Here is a 22,955-nt window from a genome sequence, read left to right on the forward strand (position 1 = left end):
CAAAGGCAATTGGAAAGTTCCAGACTCTTCATGAAAAAAACAAATTGATACCATAGAGATGATGTAGCTTTTTCAGAGAGATTGTGGGTGGCTCTTAAAAGAGCCGTTGTGTTTGGGATGTTTTTCAGTCCATTGTGCAGTTTTACTTGGAGCTGGTGTACTTGGTCACCGCCTTTGTCCCTTCCGACACGGCGTGCTTGGCCAGCTCCCCGGGCAGCAGCAGGCGCACGGCGGTCTGGATCTCCCGGGAGCTGATGGTGCTGCGCTTGTTGTAATGGGCCAGGCGGGAAGCCTCACCCGCGATGCGCTCGAAAATATCGTTCACAAACGAGTTCATGATGCTCATGGCCTTGGAGGAGATGCCGGTGTCGGGGTGAACCTGCTTCATCACTTTGTAGATGTAGATGGAGTAACTCTCCTTCCTCGACTTTCTCCGCTTCTTGCCGCCCTTTGCTGACGGTTTATTTAAGGTTTTCTTGGCGCCCTTCTTAGGAGCTGCTTTCTTCTTCTCCTCAACCATCTTCAGATCCAATTTCAGACACAGAAATAAACCAAATCCCTTCCGAGTGCGGATTAAATAGACAATCCCACAGCTCTATGCTAATGAGGGATGGGGGAAAGTAAAGATTGTGATTGGGTGATTGGGAGTGATATCTAAACGGTTTTATATTGAAATTGCCTAATTGGTGTCTTCCGCCATCCAATCAGAATAAATATTTGCAACCAATCACAAACACCCTTACTGCAATCCGGAAGTATATTTCACAAAGACTCTCGACAGTCCCAGTTGATAGTAAAACAGTCGCTCCCTGTGTAAAGCTCCCTGGAAATGTCCTGGCTGTTGTTGGGAGGACACTTTTTGACTGATTCTGTGTCGTTGTGTCTCTGCTATTGCATGTGAGTGTGCAATTAATTCCGTTTATTTTACTCTCTGCTACTGTGTTTGAGTGTTTTATGTAATTTGGTAGCTGTCAGTCTCTGGTTCCGTGTCAGTGCGCCATTTTCCCACACTCTCTTGGCCAGTCTGGACATACCAGTGGAAGCCTTTGCCATGTGCTTGTTGACTTCTGCATCGGGAGACAGGTTGCTGGTGATAGTTGAGCCTGGACAGGTGAACTCTTGAACCACTTCCAGAGCGTGTTCGCCCATATTGATGGATGGAGTATTTATAATGTCCTGTCCCATGATGTTCGTTTTCTTGAGGCTGATGGTTCGGCCAAATTCGTTGCAGGCAGCCGCAATGCTGTCAATGAGTCTCTGCAGACACTCTTCAGTGTGGGATGTTAATGCAGCATCGTCAGCAAAGAGGAGTTCCCTGATGTGGACTTTCTGTACTTTGGTCTTCGCTCTTAGACGGGCAAGGTTGAACAAACTGCCATCTGATCTTGGAGGAAAATTCCTTCTTCTGAAGACTTGAACGCATGTGAGAGCAGCAGGGAGAAGAAGATCCCAAACAGTGTAGGTGCGAGAACACTGCTATGTCCAGACTGGCCAAGTAAGTGTGGGGAAATGGCACACTGACACGGAACACAAAAGTCCAAGTATATCAAGCCTGTGTCCTCAGTACTTTGCTCTACGGCAGCGAGGCCTGGACAACGTATGTCAGCCAAGAGCGACGTCTCAATACATTCCATCTTTGCTGCCTCTGGAGAATCCTTGGCATCAGGTGGCAGGACCGTATCTCCAACACAGAAGTCCTTGAGGCGGTCAACATCCCCAGCATATACACCCTACGGAGCCAGCGGCGCTTGAGATGGCTTGGCCATGTGAGCCGCATGAAAGATGGCAGGATCCCCAAGGACACATTGTCCAGCAACCTCGTCACTGGTTTCAGAACCACCGACCATCCATGTCTCCACTTTAAAGTCGTTTGCAAACACGACATGAAGTCCTGTGACATTGATCACAAGTCGTGGGAGTCAGTTGCCAGTGATCGCCAGAGCTGGTGGACAGCCATAAATGCGGAGCTAAAGTGTGGTGAGTCGAAGAAACTTAGCAGTTGGCAGGAAAAAAGACAGAGGCTCAAGGGGAGAGACAACTGTGTAACAGCCCCGACAACCAATTTTACCTGCACCACCTGTGGAAGAGTCTGTCACTCTAGAATCTGCCTTTATAGCCACTCCAGGTGCTGCTTCACAAACCACTGACAAGCTCCAGGCGCTTACCCATTGTCTCTCGAGACAAGGAGGCCAAAGAAGAAGAAAAGAAGTCTCCGGTGCTGTGTGGATTCATTCTGTATCTATCAGACTCTAGGACTGTGAGTGTGACATCCATTCTGTATCTGTCAGACTCTGGTACTGTGAGTGTGACATCCATTCTGTATCTGTCAGTCTCTGGTACTGTGAGTATGAGGAGATGAGGTGGAGTGTTGTGGCAAGGATGATGGAAAAGAGCATTGGTGCGATGACCCAGCCTTGCTCGACCCCAGTTTGCATTGGGATTGGGTCAGTGGTAGGTCCGTTGGGAAGGATTACAGCTTGCATGTCATCATGCAGTCGTCAGAGGATGATGATGAATTTCTCTGGGCAACCAAATTTGAGGACGTTCCATAATCCCTCCTGGTTGGTAGAGTCGAAGGCCTTTGTCAGGTCAGAGAAAACCAGGTATAAAGGTTGCTGCTGCTCCCTACATTTTCTTGGAGTTGTCTTGCTGTGAAGATCATGTCCATTGTGCTACTTGATGGACAGAATCCACATTGTGATTCCAGTCGGAGCTCTTCAGCCACGGGGAGGAGGCAGTTGAGAAGGACTCTTGTGATGACCTTCCCTGTGGTGGACAGCAGGGATACCCCTCTGTAGTTACCACAGTCAGTCTTGTCACCTTCTTTAAAGATGATCACTATTACAGTGTCTCGGAGATCCCCTGTCATACTCTCCTCCTTCCAAATGAGGGAAATGAGACCGCGTATTTGTGTCAAGGGTGCTTCTATGCCAGATTTTAGAATTTTGATGGGAATTCCATCTATGCCAGCGGCCTTATTGTTTTTTCGCTGTCAGATGTCCTTTTCAATCTCTGTCAGCCTGGGATTGTGCTGACAGCACGGTGGGTAGCATGCTGTGGAATGCGGTCAAGGGCACTTGCACCAAGGACTGAGTTGCGATTGAGGAGATCTTCAAAGTGCTACTTCCAACGAGTGCTGATTGCCTCTCTGACCTTGATCAGTGTCACTCCATTATTTACTCTCAGTTGGGTAGGTCCTTGGTAATTTGGGCCATAAATGGTCTTGACTGTGCTGAAGAATCCTCACATGTCGTGGCTGTCAGCATGTTTTTATTGTTCCAGTGTTCTTTCAGCCCATCAGCTGTTCTTTAGGTCGCATGTGTAGATCTACTCTACAGGACGAGAGGGAAACTATTTAACCTATGTTGCCTCCAGTCCAGATGTAAGGCCACTCCAACCTCTGTCATCAAGCTGCAGTATGCTGACGACGCCTGCGTATGCGCACACTCAGAGGCCAAGCGTCAAACCCTGATCAATGCATTCACGGAGGTCTATGAAATAATTGGCCTTTAGCAAAACATCCAGAAGACAGAGGTCCTCTACCAGCCTGCTCCCCGACACTGCCCCTCGACTATCAAGATCCACGGTGAACCAGTGGGCAATGTGGATCACTGCTCATACCTTGGGAACCTCCTGTCACCAAGGGCAGATATCGACAATGACACTCAGCATCACGTCTAGTGTGTCAGCATAGCCTTCAGTCCTCTGAGGAAAAGAATGTTTGATGACAAAGAACTTAAATCAGACACCAAGCTCATGGTTGACATGGCTGCAGTGTTACCTGCCCTCCTGTATGTGTCAGAAACATGGATACTGTACAGCAGACATCTCAAAGCCCTGGAGAGATATCACCGGTGGTGATTCCGCAAGATCCTGCAAATTCAGTTGCAGGACAGGCGCTGCAATATCAGTGTCCTCTCTCAGGCCAACATCCCCAGTATCGAGACACTGGTCATGGCTAGTCAGTTATGTTGGACGGGCCACATCATCCCCATGCCTGACGCCAGAGTCCCAAAACAAGCTTTCTACTCTGAACTCCATCAGGGCAAGAAGCTACCAGGAGGGCAGAGGAAACATTACAAGAATGTCCTTCAAGACATCCTGAAAAGCCCTGACATCTGCACTGATTCATGGGCATCTCTTGCCTGAGACCACCCAAAATGGAGAAGAAGCATCCACGAAGGTGCCAGCCAGTTTGAAATTCGTCGACATGCCCAGGAAGCAACCAAATGCAAAGAGTGGAAGGAGTATTTGGAAATTGGAGAATCCCATTCACCCACCTCACCAAGCACCATCTGCCCCACCTGTGGCCGAGTGTGTGGATCAAGAATTGGACTATTCACTTGCCTAATGAACCACAACCCTGGAGTGGAAGAAAGTCATCCTCATTCCTGAGGGAGTTCCGAAGAAGAAGTTTAGTGTGACATCCATTCTGCATCTGTCAGTCTCTGGTATTGAATATGAGTGTGGGATTCATTCAGTATCTGTCGGCCCCTTGCACTGTGTTTGAGTGCAGTTTTCAGGCTGTATCTATGAGTATCTTGTGTGTGAGTTTTGTATTCATCTTCATCTTTCAACCTCGAACACATTATTTGAGTTTTGCAGTCATTCTGAACTGACCCTTGGTAATGTATGTGTGTTTGAGGGTGATTGTTTACCTGTTAATCTGTTGTCCTGTACATGAGCGTGAGATTCATTCTGGAAAACTCTATCTCTGTTCTTGTTGTGTGTGTGTGTGTGATTCATTCTGTATAACTCTATCTCTGTTCTTGTTGTGTGTGTGTGATTCATTCTTTATGCTCCATCTCTGGTATCACATTTATGTGTGGTATCAATTCCATTTCTGTCATTTCTGGTACTGTATGTGAGTGTTTACTTCATTCTGTAACTGTCAGTCTCTGGCACTGTCTGCATGTTCTGGATCCATTTTGTAACTATCAGTCTCTCGCAGAGTGTGAATGTGGAATTAATTCTCTCCATCTCTAGTGTCATGTGTACATTTGGAGTTCATTCTGAATTGGTCATTGGTACTGGATCTGCCATTCTCTAGTACAGTTTGTGAATGTGTAATTCGTTCTGTACCTGTCACTCACTGGTACTTTGTGAAAGTGTGCAATACATTCTGTATCTGTCGGCCTCTGGTAGTGTGTGTGATTGTGGGATGAATTAATTAGCAGTCAGTGGTGCTCGATGTGAATGTGGAAATCATTCTGTAACTCAGTCTGATATTGTTCTGTGAGGGTGGGAATCACATGTATCTTTCAATCCCTGGTGCTGTGTGTGAGCATGGGATTCATTCTGTACCTGTCAGTCATACTGTATGTATCTGTGGGATTTATTCTGTACCTTTCAGTCTCTGGTATTTTGTACGAAAGTGGGATTAATTCTGGATCCACTGCCACACACTGGTTGAGTGTGTGTGTGTGTGTGTGTGTGTGTGTGTGTGTGTGTGTGTGTGTGTGTGTGTGTGTGTGTGTGTCTGTAAGAAGATAAAAAGATACAAAATAGGAGCAGGAGATGGCCATTTGGCCCATCGAGCCTGCTCCGCCATTCAGTAAGATCGGGGTTGTTCTGATTGTGGCCTTAATTCCACTTTCCTGCCTGCGCCCATGACCACTGACTCCCATGTAGATCAAAAATCTGTCTATCACAGCCTTGAATATATTCAATGACCCAGCCTCCACAGTCCTCTGGAGAACAGAATTCCAAAGATGAACAACCCTCTGAGCGAAGAAATTCCTCCTCATCTCCTTCTTGAATGGGAGGCCACTTATCTTGAAACTGTGGTCCCTAATTCTACATTCCCCCACAAGGAGAAACATCCTCTCAGCATCTCCCTGTCCAGCCCACTGAGAATCTTATAGGTTTCAATAAGATCACCTCTCAATCTCCTAAACTCCAGTGAGTATAGGCCCAACCTGCTCAACTTTTTCTCATAAGACAATCCAACTTCCCAAGTATCAGCCGAGTGAACCTTCTCTGAACTGATTCCAATGCAAGTATAGCCCTCCTTAAGTAAGGAGACCACAACTGTGTGGAGTACTTTAGTTGGGATGTCACTAATGCCCTGTCCAGTTACAGCAAATCTTCCCTACTTTTAAACTCCATTCCCCTCTCTAAAAATGCCAACATTCCAGTTGCCTTCCTAATTACTTGCTATAGCTGCATGCTAACTTTTTTGTAATTCATGTACCTGGACACACAGATTCCTTGGTAATATTTTGTTTTTCTATTCTTCCTGCCAAAGTAGACAATCTTACATTTTCCCATATTATACTCCATCTGCTAAACATTTGCCCACTGATTTAACCTATCTATATCTCTTTGCAGACACTTTGTGTCCTTCTCACAACTTGCTTTCCTACCTATCGTTGTACCATCCATAAATTTGGATTTACACTCGGTCCCTTCATGCAAGTTATTAATAAAGACCATAAAGATTGAGGCACCAGCACTGATCTCTGTGGCACTCCATTAGTTACAGTTTGCCAATTTGAAAATTCCCCAATTATCCCCACTCTGTTTCTTGTGAGTTAGCCAATACTATATCCCTGTGCGTGCAGTTTTCAGATTGTGTCTATCAGTGTCTGTTACTCTGAGTTTTGGACTCTTTCTCAATCTCTCAGTGCTACTATTTGTGTGTTAGGTTGCTTGAGATGACTCAGGCTGAGGTACTGTCAGTGAGTGCAGTAATCAACCTATACCTTTCAGCATCTGGCACCTAGCATGGGTTTCAAAATCATTCTCTATCTGTTCGTGTCTGGTACTCTGTGAGAGTGTGGGATTCATTATATACCCTTCCGTCACTGGGACTGGTGCAAGTCTGGATTTATTCTACATAAAAATTCAGCACAGCAACAGGCCACTGATGTGGTAGGTTTTAAGCAGACAGGTAGATACATAAATCCTGTTTGAGGTTTTGCCTCGTATTAAATAGTACCTGTCACTGTGAACACAATAGTGAAATATAATGTATCCTACAATCTGATACAGGATTGGTGTGCAAGTGTAACTCAGGCTGTACTCATCAATTTGATCAGTGCCATTCAGTCTAACTCTGAGTGAGAATCTTGGACTTGCATGTAAAATGAGCTCAGTCTGGAATTGTACAGTATCTTCCATCTGACACTATATGAGGTTTTAGGACTGGTATGTAATTTATAGCTCAAACTATACGAATCAAATTTATATTGTATCTTTTAGTTTCACAATCTGGATGAGTTTTAAAGTGGAATCTGAATTTGTACCTCTGCAATCTGATTATGCACTTGAGATTTGTATCTAATGTATATGTCTGGACACATTATGGGAATTAATACTGATAATAAAGTCAAAACCCGTGTAAATATTAGGCTGGTATTTAACTTGAATCTCGGAGCACTTCATTGAGGTTATTTCTGTAACTTTGAAACAGCAATCATGTGTCAGTTCCATGTGCATTTAATTTGTAGCTGAGGTTGCTCTATTGTGGGATTGACACACTGATAATTTGATAGTGGGTGAGAATTTGGACTGGGATTTGTGTATCTACCTGTCAGTGGTACTGAGTTAGGGTGACATGAAAACAACGTGCGTCTCTCCTGCTCCATTTGATGGATGGATTGAAAATGTGTCTCTGGATCTATTTCTGCTGTCTGAGACTGTGGAACTGATGACCTGTCTGTGTCTCTGCACTCTGTGAGTGATAATGTCCGGACTGTGTGTGAGAAGGAGCTGGTGACACTCTTCCATGGAACTTGGTGGAGGAAACATCACATTTATTTTGGTTCATTCAATTATTTGTCTGTTTAAACAAAAGAATGTTTATAATTCAAATACTGGTGAGACAGAAGATACAGGATTTTAATGAATTTAATCTCTCATAATAATTATAAACGCCCACAAAGGAAGCCCAGCCATACAAATATTATCATTGACTGCACTGCAGTAACAGGTTCTTCCCATTCTGTCTCCATCCCCTTGTCCACACACAACCCGAGAATGGCCTCTCCCTTCCCCCACTCACTCCATGTTCCGGGACCAGTTCCTGCTCCACTCCGCCTCAAACAAACAGCCCCCGCCTGCCCCTGAACTTGCCCCGGACTCGATGCTGATCTCTGAGTCTATCTGCGGACACGCTCCCAAAGCGATGTGCTGCTGGAAGGAGGCTGCTGTTTGCTCCCTTCCACCGGGACCGGGATCTCTCCATTGGCGACTGTTTTGAACCATCTTCTTCCGCTCACAGGCAGTGCTGGGGGAGGGGAGCGCAGGCGCAGATTTCTGCAACAATTCCGCAAACAGAAACATGGAAAAATTCCGGCACAGAATGAGGCCATTCGGCCAATCATGTCCGTGCCAGCGCAAAGAGAGCGATCCAGCCTGTTCCCACAGTTTCTTGTTATTGGACAGTGAAGTGTGGGAACAGAAGCGGACAGTCAGGATGTGGGGAGTTACACAAAGAGAATCTATTATAGGCACCAGGTGAGAAGTGTGAAGGACACATTTTAAACAGCGGCTGTTTGGTTTCACTTGAACGGTTAGACCATGGGAGCGGGAACTGGAAATCTGACCTGTGTAAAAGTCCCTGTTACGTCGGTCAGTCCCATTCATGGCCCAGTGGATTGTTTCTGGATGTTATTTAATTGTTGTAAAATGGCCAAAGCCCCTGGTATGCAGTAGCTGGGGGCTGCAGGACTGCAGTGGAATCAGAAACTGACTCTGTTTGTATTGCTGGGTTTCCTTTGTGATTGTTCACAATGATTATTCATTGAAAAATTGTTTTGGTCACTTTTGTATCTTCTACCACATCTCTTCCTGAATTATAATTAATACATTTCCTTTCTACAGGCAAATACTTGATGGAAGCAGAATAAATGTCGTGATTCCTCGACACGAGGAAGTGCAGCCAGCTCCTCACACACAGTAAGTACAGTATCACTCACAGAGAGCAGAGACATCAGTTCCACAATCACCGCCAGCAGAAGTAGTCAGACCGGCACTGATCCCAAGTTCCAGAGACCAACAGTCAATGCAACAGTCAGACAGAGCAGGAAAGATTGAACTTGTTTCCATTTCACCACAACGCAGTCCCACTGACAGGTAGATACATCAATCCCAGTCCAAAATCACACCCACTATCAGATTGCAAGGCACTGTGTCACTCTCACAAGAGAGCAGCCTGAACTACAAATTCAATGTCAGATGGAACAGACAAACAGTACCTGATTGTAAAGTACAGAATTAATCTCAATAATGTACCCAGACTGCAGACTGAGCTCCATGTTACACACCACTCCACAAATCTCACAAATAGTCAGAGTGGAAGACACATTATTAATTCCATTGCTGCAAACTGAATGAACCTGACCATTACATACCAGGACATAAAACATATTGTAAGATGAAAGGACACAGACCTGAAATGTTAATTCTGTTTCTCTCTCCACATATGCTGCCTGAACTGTTGAGTATTTTGAGCATTTTTGTTTTTTTAAATTTCATATTTCCAGAATCTGCAGAATTTTGCTTTTATTTTAGAGTTAAAAAAACATTGCATTGTGAGGTGAGAGTGACTGCCCTTGACATCAAGGCAACCTTTGACCATTAATGGCACCAAGGTACCCAGCAAAACTAGTGTAAATGGGAATCATGGCAAAACCCTCTGCTGTTTGGAGTCATACCTAGCACTAAGGAAGATGGCTGTGGTTGTTCAGGTCAATCATCTCAGTCTCAGGACATTACAGCTGGAATTCCTTAGGCTCGTGTTCTAGGCCCAACCATCTTCAGCTGCTTCATCAATGACCTTCCCTCCATCACAAGGCCGAAAGTGGGGATGTTCACTGATGATTGCGCAATGTTCAGCACCATTCATGACTCCTCAGCTACTGAAGCAGCCCGTGCCCAGATGCAGCAAGACCTGGACAACATCCAGGCTTAGGCTGATAAGTGGCAAGTAACATTCGCGTCAGATAAGTGCCAGGCAATGACCATCTCAAACAAGAGAGAATCTAATCATCTCCTCTTGATGTTCAGTGGCATTACCATCACTGAATCCCCCACCATCAACATTTGGGGGCGGGGGGTGTGGGGGGGAGGGGGTTACCATTGACCATAAACTGAACTGGACCAGCCACATAAATGCCGTGGCTACAAGAGTAGGTCAGAAGCTAGGAACTCTGTGGTGAGTAACTTACCTCCTGTCTCCCCAAACCTATCCACCATTCACAAGACACAATGCAGGAGTATGATGGAATACTCTCCACTTGCCTGGATGAGTGCAGCTCCAACAACACTCAAGTAGCCTGCTTGATTGCCCCCAAGCACCACCTTCAACAATCACCCCATTCACCACTGATGCACAGTGGCAGCAGTGCGTACCATCTACAAGGTGCACTGCAGCAACACACGAAAGCTCCTTTGACAGTACCTTCCAAACCTGGAACTTCGACTACTGAGGAGGACAAGGGCAGCAGTTGCAAGGGAACACTACCACTTGCAAATTCCCCTCCAATTCACAGATCATCCTGACTTGGAACGATATCGCCATTCAACAAAGAACAAAGAACAAAGATGATTACAGCACAGGAACAGGCCCTTCGGCCCTCCAAGCCTGCGCCGATCCAGAGCCTCTCTCTAAACATGTCGCCTATTTTCTAAGCTTCTGTATCTATTTTCTTCCTGCCCATTCATGTATCTGTCTAGATACATCTTAAAAGACTCCATCGTGCCCGCATCTACCACCTCCGCTGGCAATGCGTTCCAGGTGCCCACCACCCTCTGCGTAAAGAACTTTCCACGCATATCCCCCCTAAACTTTTCCCCTTTCACTTTTAACTCGTGTCCTCTAGTAATTGAAACCCCCACTCTGGGAAAAAGCTTCTTGCTATCCACCCTGTCTATACCTCTCATGATTTTGTACACCTCAATCAGGTCCCCCCTCAACCTCCGTCTTTCTAATGAAAATAATCCTAATCTACTCAACCTCTCTTCATAGCTAGCGCCCTCCATACCAGGCAACATCCTGGTGAACCTCCTCTGCACCCTCTCCAAAGCATCCACATCCTTTTGATAATGTGGCGACCAGAACTGTACGCAGTATTCCAAATGTGGCCGAACCAAAGTCCTATACAACTGTAACATGACCTGCCAACTCTTGTACTCAATGCCCCGTCCGATGAAGGAAAGCATGCCGTATGCCTTCTTGACCACTCTATTTACCTGCGTTGCCACCTTCAGGGAACAGTGGACCTGAACACCCAAATCTCTCTGGACATCAATTTTCCCCAGGACTTTTCCATTTACTGTATAGTTCACTCTTGAATTGGATCTTCCAAAATGCATCACCTCGCATTTGCCCTGATTGAATTCCATCTGCCATTTCTCTGCCCAACTCTCCAATCTATCTATATTCTGCTGTATTCTCTGACAGTCCCCTTCATTATCTGCTACTCCACCAATCTTAGTGTCGTCTGCAAATTTGCTAATCAGTCCACCTATACTTTCCTCCAAATCATTAATGTATATCACAAACAACAGTGGTCCCAGCACGGATCCCTGTGGAACACCACTGGTCACACGTCTCCATTTTGAGAAACTCCCTTCCACTGCTACTCTCTGTCTCCTGTTGCCCAGCCAGTTCTTTATCCATCTAGCTAGTACACCTTGGACCCCAAGCGCCTTCACTTTCTCCATCAGCCTGCCATGGGGAACCTTATCAAACGCCTTACTGAAGTCCATGTATATGACATCGACAGCCCTTCCCTCATCAATCAACTTTGTCACTTCCTCAAAGAATTCTATTAAGTTGGTAAGACATGACCTTCCCTGCACAAAACCATGTTGCCTATCACTGATGAGCCCATTTTCTTCCAAATGGGAATAGATCCTATCCCTCAGTATCTTCTCCAGCAGCTTCCCTACCACTGACGTCAGGCTCACCGGTCTATAATTACCTGGATTATCCCTGCTACCCTTCTTAAACAAGGGGACAACATTAGCAATTCTCCAGTCCTCCGGGACCTCACCCGTGTTTAAGGATGCTGCAAAGATATCTGTTAAGGCCCCAGCTATTTCCTCTCTCGATTCCCTCAGTAACCTGGGATAGATCCCATCCGGACCTGGGGACTTGTCCACCTTAATGCCCTTTAGAATACCCAACACTTCCTCCCTCCTTATGCCGACTTGACCTAGAGTAATCAAACATCTGTTCCTAACCTCAACATCCGTCATGTCCCTCTCCTCGGTGAATACCGATGCAAAGTACTCGTTTAGAATCTCACCCATTTTCTCTGAGTCCAAGCATAACATTCCTCCTTTGTCCTTTAGTGGGCCAATCCTTTCTCTAGATACCCTCTTTCTCCTTATATATGAATAAAAGTCTTTGGGATTTTCCTTAACCCTGTTTGCTAAAGATATTTCATGACCCCTTTTAGCCCTCTTAATTCCTCGTTTCAGATTGGTCCTACATTCCCGATATTCTTTCAAAGCTTCGTCTTTCATCAGCCGCCTAGACCTTATGTATGCTTCCTTTTTCCTCTTAGCTAGTCTCACAATTTCACCTGTCATCCATGGTTCCCTAATCTTGCCATTTCTATCCCTCATTTTCACAGGAACATGTCTCTCCTGCACGCTAATCAACCTCTCTTTAAAAGCCTCCCACATATCACATGTGGATTTACCTTCAAACAGCTGCTCCCAATCTACATTTCCCAGCTCCTGCCGAATTTTGGTTTCGTTGGCCTTCCCCCAATTTAGCACTCTTCCTTTCGGACCACTCTCGTCTTTGTCCATGAGTATTTTAAAGCTTACGGAATTGTGATCACTATTCCCAAAGTAGTCCCCTACTGAAACTTCAACAACCTGGCCGGGCTCATTCCCCAACACCAGGTCCAGTATGGCCCCTTCCCGAGTTGGACTATTTACATACTGCTCTAGAAAACCCTCCTGGATGCTCCTTACAAATTCTGCTCCATCTGGACCTCTAACATTAAGCGAATCCCAGTCAATGTTGGGAAAATTAAAATCTCCTATCACCACCACCCTGTTGCTCCTACATCTTTCCATAATCTGTTTACATATTTGTACCTCTATCTCACGCTCGCTGTTGGGAGGCCTGTAGTACAGCCCCAACATTGTTACCGCACACTTCCTATTTCTGATTTCTGTCCATATTGCCTCACTGCTCGAGTCCTCCATAGTGCCCTCCTTCAGCACAGCTGTGATATCCTCTTTGACCAGTAATGCAACTCCTCCACCCCTTTTACCTCCCTCTCTATCCCGCCTGTCGCTGGGTAAAAATCCTGGAACTCCCTTCCAAACAGCACTGTTGGTGTTCCTACATCTCAAGAACTGCAGCGGCTCAAGAAGGCAGCTCACCACCACTTTGTCAAGGGCAATTTGGATTGGGCAATAAATGCTGGCATAGCCAGTGATGCCTACATCACACTAACAAATGAAAAAAGTGAGGAAATAGTGAAGGGCTTTTATAGAGTACATGGGGACATGCTTCCACTTGTGGTGGCATCTGAAACAAGAGCCAAAATATAAAATCGTCATTCATAAAACCAATGAGGAATTCATGAAGAATGTATTTACGCAGTGAATGGTTCGAATCTGGAATTTGTTATCACAGGGAGAGGTTGGGGTGAATAGTATCGATGCACTGAAGGGGAGGTGGAACAAATGAACAATTGTATGTGGAAAAAGGAATCGAGGGATATACATATCGGGCTTCATTTAAAAATTGTTTTTGCATGTGAAGCAGGATGGCTGGAAATATATGTAGAGCATAGAGCAGTTGGGACGATCCCAGTGCAGTGTTTTGTCTGGATGGATCTGCCCAGAACACTTGCGATGCAGGAGCTGGGAGCTTCAGTACTTCAGTGGAGGCAGATAATGACACCGGTTTTTATTTGTGGATGTTCTTAATGATTATTGATTGAGAAATTAAATTGACCTCTTTGATATTATGCACCTCCCCTGTTCTTGAGTTATCAGATATATTTTTTTCTTCATACAGGCAAATACTTGAAGATATTGTGATGAATGTGATGGTTGCTGCACTCGAGGCACAAGGAACAGTGCAGCCAGCTCCACTCACACACAGTAGGTACATTATCACTCAGAGTGCAGAGGTACAGATATTTCATCAGTTCCCTGGTCTCAGATTGCAGAAATAGTCAGGCTCACATTGATCCCAAGTTCCAGAAACACATTTTCAATCCAACAACCAAACAAAGCAGGAGAGAAATAAGTTTTTTCCATTTCACCCCGATTGAGTCCCACTGACAGTCAGATACTTCAATCCCAGGTCAAAATCACACCCACTAGCAGATTGAAATGCAATGTGTCAATCTAACAAAGAACAGTACAGCACAGGAACAGGCCATTCGGCCCTCCAAGCCTGCGCCGATCTTGATGCCTGCCTAAACTAAAACCTTCTGCACTTCCGGGGTCCGTATCCCTCTTTTCCCATCCTATTCATGTATTTGTCAAGATGCCTCTTAAACGTCGCTATCGTACCTGCTTCCACCACTTCCCCCGGCTGCAAGTTCCAGGCACTCACCACCCTCTGTGTAAAGAACTTGCCTCGCACATCCCTCTCAACTTTGCCCCTCGCACCTTAAACCTATGTCCCCTAGTAACTGACTCTTCCACCCAGGGAGAAAGATTCTGACTATCCACTGTGTCCATGCCGCTCATATCTTTGTCAACCTCTATCATGTCGCCCCTCCACCTCCGTCGTTCCAGTGAAAACAATCCGAGTTTATCCAACCTCTCCTCATAGCTAATGCCCTCCAGACCAAGCAACATCCTGGTAAACCTCTTCTGTACCCTCTCCAAAGCCTCCACGTCCTTCTGGTTGTGTCGCGACCAGAATTGCATGCAATATTCTAAGTGTGGCCTAACTAAAGTTCTGTACAGCTGCAGCATGACTTGCCTATTTTTATACTCGATGCCCCGACTGATGAAGGAAAGCATGCCATATGTTCTTGACTACCTTATCCACCTGCGTTGCCACTTTCAGTGACATGTGGACCTGTACGCCCAGATTTCTCTGCCTGTCAAATTTAATGCAGACTGAGCTAGCAATTAAATATCAGATAGAATTGGCACACGCTACTGATTGAATGGCACAGAATCTAACCTAGTGATGTACCCTGAGATTTAAATTAAATATCATACCCAAAGCTCACAGCCATTCATTATAAAGGATGTTTAAACATCCCCATAGTGTACCCTGAGATACAAGTTACATACAAGTACAACATTCATTGCAGTGAATGTTTCAAAGGTGCTGAAAGATATTGTAAGCTGAGACACAAATTAGATACCAGTTCAGACCTCGCCCACACTGTGAAATTGAAAGAGACAGAATCAATTCCATCAGTGTAGATTGATATAAACATTACATACCATTCTAAAAAGTGATGCAATACGAAACTAAAATACAGTATCAATTCCACCAGACCCCCACCACCCTCTGGCTAAAAAGTCTTTTCCTCATCTCCCCTGTGATCTTTCTGCCAATCACTTTGAATCTATTCCCCTCGTCACTGATCTCTTTGCTAAGGTAAACAGGCCCTTCACTTCAATTCTATCCAGACTCCACAAATTATGTACATGCCAGTCAGATCTCCCCTCAGTCTTCTCTGTGCCAAGGAGAATAGCCCCAGCCTATCCAATCTTTCCTCAAAGCTGCATTTTTCCAGTCCCGGCAACGTCCTCGTAAATCTCCTCTGTACCCTCTCTAGTGCAATTACATCCTTTCTGTAATGAGGTGATCAGAACTGCACAAAGTACTCAAGTTGTGGCCTGACTAATGATTTATACAGTTCCAGCATAACCTCCCTGCTCTTATATTCTATACCTCAGCTAATAAAGGAAAGGATTCCATATTGTCTTCTTACCACCTTATCGACCTGTCCTGCGACCTTCAGGGATCTGTGGACATTTACTCCAAGGTACCTCACTTTCTCTGCACCTCTCAGCATTTTCCTGTTAATCGTGTATTCCTTTGCCTTGTTTGACCTCCCCAAATGCATCACCTCACACTTCTCTGGATTGAATTCCATTTGTCATTTTTCTGTGCATCTGACCAGACCATGAAGATCTTCCTGCAGCCTGCAGCTATCCTCCTTGCTATTTATCAAACAGCCAATCTTTGTGTCATCTGCAAACTTCTTGATCATGCCCCCTACATTTACATCCATGTAGACTACATCAACTGCACTCCCCTCATCTATTTTCCTTGTTAATTCATCAAAATTTCAATCAAGTTGGGCAGACAAGATCTTCCCTTAACAAATCCATGCTGACTGTCTTGATTAATCTGTGCCTTTCTAAGTGACATTTTATCCTGTCACTCAGAATAGATTCCAATAATTTGCCCACTACTGAGGTTAGACTGACTGTCCTGTAATTATTCGGTCTATCCCTCACTCCCTTTTTAAACAGAGGTACAATGTTCGCAGTCTTCCAATCCTCCAGCATCACACCTGTATCCAGTGAGGTCTGGAAAACGATGGTCAAACCTTCAGCTGTTTCCTCTCTTGCTTCTTTTAACAGCGTGGGGTACATTGCATCCATCCCTAGTGATTTATCAACTTACAAATATGCTATTTGTATGTCCTGTCACGAATATGTCCGCTCTCCCTCTATTGATCACATCCAATACTTCATACCCTTCTTCCTTAACTCCAATATCTGCATCATCACCCTCTTTTGTGAAGACAGATGCAAAGTATTTATTAAGAACAGTGCCAACATCTTCTGCCCCTACACATAGGTTACCTTCATGATCTTTTATGGGCCCTACTCTTTCCATAGTTATCCTTTTTCTGTTAATGTATTGATAAAACATCTTTGTGCGAACCTTGATTTTGATTGCCAATATTCTTTCATGCCCTCTCTTAGCTTTCCTAATTTCAATGTTGATATCCCCCCTCCACATTCTATACACCTCTCGGCTTTCAGCAGTATTGAGTTCTCTGAGTCGTGCATAAGCTTTCCGTTACTGCCTTATAATACTACCTTATAAAATCCATGGGGCTCTAGATTTGGCCTTCCCACCCTTTTTCTTTGTGGGAACATATTGACTCTGAACCCCTGGAATCTCCCCTTTGAGTGCTTCCCACTGCTCTGACATTGATTTACCTTCAAGTAGCTGTTTCCAGTCCACTTTTGCTAACTCACTCCTCAGCTTAGTAAAGTTGTCCTTGCCCCAACTGAGAACTTTAACAGCTGTTCTATCCTTGTCCTTTACATAATTATGTTAAAACTGACTGAATTATGATCACTACCACCAAAATGCTCTCCCACTGCCACTCCTTCCACCTGCCTATCTTCATTTCCTAAAACTACATCTAAAACTGCACCCTCTCTTGTTGGACTTGCTACATATTGGCTAAATAAGTTCTCCTGAATGCACCTCAAGAATTCTGCTCCCTCAATTTCTTTCACACTAAAAGTATCCCAGTTCATGTTGGGGTGGTTAAAATCCCCTACTATTACTGCTCTATTGTTCTTGCACTTCTCAGAGATTTGCCTACATATCTGCTCTTCTATCTCCTGTTTGGGGGTCTATAGCTCACTCTCAGCAGTGTGATTGCCCCTTTTTTGTTCCTCAGCTCAATCTATACGGCCTCATTTGATAAACCTTCCAACATATCATCCGTCTTCACAGCTGTAATAGTTACTTTGAGCAAATCTGCCACCCCCCTCCTTTCTTATCCCCCTCCCTATCACATCTGAAAACCCTGTAACCAGGAATGTTGAGCTGCTATTCCTGTCCCTCCTTAAGCCATGTTTCTGTAATCGCTGTGATATCATACTGCCACATGTCTATTTGTGCCCTCAGCTCATCTGCTTTATTTTCTATACTCCTTGCATTGAAAAAGATATGCTTGAGCACTGCCAAACTCTTTTTAAATTTTCTAACCTTTGTTTCCTCTTTCTTCCAGACTCATCCATTAATTTTCTGCCTTCCATGCCTTCCGGTTCCCATCCCCCTGCTAAATGAGTTTAAACCCTCGCCAACAGCACTAGCAAAATGTCCCGCAAGGAACTCTGTCCAGGCTCTGTTCAACTGCAATCCGTGTGACCTGTCCCAAGAATCTAAAGCCCTCCCTCCTGCACCATCTTTCCAGACACACGTTCATCTGTCTTATCCTTTTATTCCTGTACACACTTGCACGTGGCACTGGGAATAATCCGGAGATTACTACTTTTGATGCCCTGCTTGCTAATTTCTTACCTAGCTTCATAAATTCTGACTGCAGGACAACATCCTTATTTCTACCGATATTGTTGGTTCCGATGTGGACCACAAATGCTGGCTGTTCACCCTCCCCCTTCAGGATGCTCTGTAACTGCTCAATGACATCCTTGACACTGGCACCAGGGAGGCAACACACCATTCCTGGATTCACGTCTGTGGCCACAGAAATAGCTGATTGTTCCCTTCACTATTGAATCATCTATCACTATGGCTTTTCCAATCTTCCCTGTACCCACCTTTGCAGCTGAGTCACCCATGGTGCCATGGACTTGGATCTGGCTGCACTCCCCTGATGAAGCATCACTGTCCTCCGTATTCAGAACTGAATACCTGTTGGAGAGTGAGATGCACTCGGGGTGTCCTGCACTTCATGCCTGATTCTTTTTGACTGCCTTGTGGTCACCCATTCCCTCTCTCCCTGCGTACTCTTAAGCTGTGGGGTGACCACTGTGGGCGGCACAGTGGCGCAGTGGTTAGCACCGCAGCCTAACAGCTCCAGGGACCCTGGTTCGATTCTGGGTACTGCCTGTGTGGAGTTTGCAAGTTCTCCCTGTGTCTGCGTGGGTTTCCTCCCACAAGCCAAAAGACTTGCAGGTTGATAGGTAAATTGGCCATTATAAATTGTCACTAGTATAGGTAGGTGGTAGGGAATGTAGGGACAGGTGGGGATGTTTGGTAGGAATATGGGATTAGTGTAGGATTAGTATAAATGGGTGGTTGATGTTCGGCACAGACTCGGTGGGCCGAAGGGCCTGTTTCAGTGCTGTATCTCTAATCTCTCTCTAATCATGAACATGCTTTCCATGTAACTCTCCTCATGAATGCACAGCAGTGTCTCCAGCTGCTGCTCAAGTTCCAAACCCAGAGCTCAAGCAGCCGCAATTGACAACACTTACTTGCACAAATGTTTTTTTTATTTCCAAAATATACTTTATTCATAAAGATCTGTAAAAAATACATTACAAAACAGTTCCAAACAGCACCAAGTCAAAAAATACAAACAGTGCAAAGGAGGTCAGTTTCCTTCAATGCAGGAGTGAGTTGCCTCACAACCCGTCCATTTCATTTTTCATGCCATATACATTTTAAGGCAAACGAAAATTTTCCCGCTACAGTTTGTGGGGGTTTTCCATGGATCCAGCCCCTCAGTTCAGCTTGGTGGGGGGAGCTTACATGGTGGTCTTTCCCCATTGAGCCTTTGCTGTGGCTGCCCCAAGCTTTAGTGCGTCCCTCAACATGTAGTCCTGGACCTTCGAGTGTGCCAGACTGCAACATTCGGTGGTGGACAACTCTTTGCGCTGGAAGACCACCAAGTTTTGGGCAGACCAAAGAGTGTCTTTCACCGAATTGATAGTCCTCCAGCAGCAGTTGTGGTTATCTCGGTGTGTGTCCCTTGGAACAGCCCGTAGAGCACAGACTCCTGTGTTACAGAGCTGCTTGGGATGAACCTCGACAAAAACCAATGCATCTCTTTCCACACCTGCTTTGCAAAGACACATTCCAGAAGAAGCTGGGCAACCATCTCATCCCCACCGCAGACACTTCGAGGGCATTGTGCGGAGGGGGTGAGACTTCGGGCGTGCAGGAAGGATCTGACGGGGAGGGCTCTTCTCACCACCAGCCAAGCTACACCTTGGTGCTTGTTGGAAAGTTCTGGTGATGAGGCATTCCGCCAAATGATTTGGCAGTCTGCTCGGGTAACCATCCGACAGCATCCACCATCTCCTTTTCCCGTCGGGCCTTGAGGACATTCCGTGCAGACCACTGCCTGATGGATTGGTGGTCAAAGGTGTTTTCCGCAGAAACTGTTCCACGAATGATTGGTGGTACGGCACAGTCCAACTAGATGGAGCGTTCCACGGCAATGTGACCAGGTCCTTCCTTCACAACACTGGGGACAGAGAGAATCTCAGCACGTAGTGACACTTGGTGTTGGCGTATTGGGGATCTGCACACAGCTTGATGCAGCCGCACACGAAGGTAGTCATCAGGATGAGGGTGATATTGGGTACATTATGCCCACCCTTATCCAGAGGTTTGAACATCATGTCCCTTTGGACCCGGTCCATTTTGGATACAGAGATGAAGCGGAAAATGACTCGGGTGATCGCCACAGCGCAGGAATGGGGTATGGGCCAGACCTGTGCCACTTACAGCAACAACGTGAGCGCCACGCACCTGAGGACCAGGTTCTTACCCATAATGGAGAGAGTTGCTGCTCCCACATGCTCAGCTTGTGTTGTACCCTGGCTACTCACTCCTTCCAGGTTTTGGTGCATGCCGCGGCCCTTCAGAACCATATCCCCAGCACCTTCAGGTAGTCTGACCTGACGGTGAAGGGGACAAAGGATCGGTCAGCCCAGTTCCCAAAGAACATGGCCTCTCTCTTGCCGTGGTTAACGTTGGCTCCCAAGGCTAGTGCGAACTGGTCGCAGATGCTCATCAGTCTGCGCACAGACAGCGGGTTCGAGCAGAAGGCTGCGACGTCATCCATGTCCAGGGAGGTTTTAACCTGAGTGCCTCCACTGTCTGGGATTGCCACCCCTCTTATGATCGCATCCTTCCTAATAGACTCAGCAAAGGGTTCAATGCAGCAAATAAACAAGACAGGGGAGAGAGGACAACCCTGTCTGACTCCAGATTGGATCGGGAAACTTTCTGATTCCCACCCATTGATTGAGACTGTGCTACTGATGTTTGTGCAGAGCAGTTTGATCCAATTGCAGATTCCCTCCCCAAACCCCATTTTCGAAAGTACGTCCATCATGTAGGTGTGCGATATCCTGTCAAAAGCCTTCTCCTGGTCCAGGCTGATGAGGCAGGTGTCCACCCTCCTGTCCCGAATGTGGGTGATCGTGTCCCTGAGTGGGTAAAGTACAGGTCTGATCAGTGTGGATCACCAACTCCAGAGCAGACTTGACTCGACTGGCTATGACTTTTGACAGTATCTTGTAGTCTACATTAAGCAGTGAGATGGGCCGCCAATTTCTGATTTCTGCCCTCTCCCCCTTCCCCTTGTAGATGAGGGTGATGATGCCTTTCCTCATGGATTCTGACATGCTGCCGGCTAGGAGCATACTGTCGTATACTTCCAGCAGGTCCGGGCCGACCCAGTCCCATAGGACCAAATGCAACTCAACCGGTAAGCCGTTGCTTCCGGGAGTTTTATTTATCTCGAAGGATTTGATGGCCTTAGTCAGCTCATCCAGAATTAGCGGTTTGTCCAGTCTCTCCCTCCTGCTGTCATCTAAGACCTCTGTGATAGATGACAGTAAGGACTGGGAGGCTCTGCTGTCTGTGGGCTTCGCGTCATACAGCCCAGCATAAAAGGATTTGCTGATCCTTAGTATGTCGGACTGCGAAGACATTACCGAGCCATCCTCTTCCTGCAGGCTGCTGATAACAGAGCTCTCTCTGTGTACCTTTTAGAAGAAGTAACACAAGCACATCTCATCCTGCTCAATGGAGCAGACTCTGGACTGGAAGATGATCTTGTAGGCCTCCGTGGCAAAGAGCGAGGCCTGCTGGCTCTTCACCTCATGAAGGTCCTCCTTGACCTTGACCCCCATCGACTGAAGCCAGAGCAGATTTTGCATACTTTTCTGGAGTCGTGACATTTCCATCTGTCTATCTCTCTCGCCCTCTGAACCCCTTTGAAGATAAAGAACCTCTTGATGTTCTCCTTGATCGCTTCCCACCACTGAACTGGAGACTCAAAGGTGGGGTTTCACGGTCCTCCAACCTTTGTAATCCCTTTTGAGTTCCTCAACATTCTCTGGGGTTAGCAGTGTAGCATTGAGCTTCCATGTCCCCCTGCCAACCCGCTGGTCATCCTGTAAGTGAAAGTCAGCCAGTAAAAGGCAATGCTTGGAGAAGAACACCGGCTTGACGTCGGTGGATCTGACCGTGAAAACACGGGACACAAATAGGAAGTCAATCCTGGAATGGGCAGACCCGTCCGTTCTTGACCATGTGTATCTATGCTGCGCTCTGTCTGCAGGTTTGCTGAAGACGTCGTGCAGTTTGGCATCTTTTACTGTTTCTATTAAGGATCTGGACATCGCATCCAGTTTGCTGTCGTCTCTGCCGGATCATCCAGGTGCATCGATGATGCCTTTGAAGTCACCGCCTAGGATGACCGGCCTGGATGTCGCCAGCAGCAGTGGGAGATGCTGGAAGACGGTCAGCTGCTCGCTGCATTGAACCGGGGCGTAGACGTCAATCAACGAGAGCGGAGTATTGTTGTACATTACATCTGCTACGAGGTGATGACCGATAAATGGTTCTCCAGGACACGGGAAGCATCCAGGAGCTCCCACATAGCACAGGAGGTGGACTCTCGAGGTTGAGGCCCCCCTGTCATTCCTTTACGCTCACTGTTTTTCGGCTGCCGCATACGATGATGGGCCAAGTGGTCTCTTTCTCTGCCTTAAACCTTCTATGATTCTATGATTCTATCATGCTCACTAACATTATCCCCTTTTCATATACAGCACCACAGAGAGAGAGAGAATCAGTCCGACCATTCGTAACAGTGTGTCCATATCACACTGTATTACACATTCTTATGTATCATCAGAGACAGTATTAGTAACACAATAAAGTGCATACATATCATCCTAAATAATGGTATCCCAAACATATGTGCAGCATTAGAGAGGGAGTGTCAATAGTGCATTTTCTATTCGTGTGTCCATAT

General features: G+C 46.0%; 1 protein-coding gene across 1 annotated transcript; it reads right to left on the reverse strand.

Annotated features, from left to right (window-relative positions):
• Nucleotides 1–142: 142 nt before the first annotated feature.
• LOC137359689 (histone H2B 1/2-like) lies at nucleotides 143–22,652 on the reverse strand. The gene is made up of 2 exons (XM_068025471.1): nucleotides 22,530–22,652; nucleotides 143–511 (listed from the first exon to the last, which is right to left on the reverse strand). The coding sequence occupies exons 1-2, from the start codon at nucleotides 22,650–22,652 to the stop codon at nucleotides 143–145; spliced, it is 492 nt and encodes a 163-aa protein (XP_067881572.1).
• Between the last annotated feature and the right edge of the window lie 303 nt (nucleotides 22,653–22,955).

The sequence above is a fragment of the Heterodontus francisci genome, unplaced genomic scaffold, assembly GCF_036365525.1.
Source record: "Heterodontus francisci isolate sHetFra1 unplaced genomic scaffold, sHetFra1.hap1 HAP1_SCAFFOLD_121, whole genome shotgun sequence".
Taxonomy (NCBI): Eukaryota; Metazoa; Chordata; class Chondrichthyes; order Heterodontiformes; family Heterodontidae; genus Heterodontus; species Heterodontus francisci.

Excerpts from the sequence above, each read along its gene's own strand:
- LOC137359689 (XM_068025471.1), bottom strand. The coding sequence starts at position 22,652 with ATGCGGCAGCCGAAAAACAGTGAGCGTAAAGGAATGACAGGGGGGCCT. Across the intron at positions 512-22,529 it reads TCCTGGAGAACCATTTATCG|GAGAAGAAGAAAGCAGCTCC; the intron begins GTCATCACCTCG and ends AAGATGGTTGAG.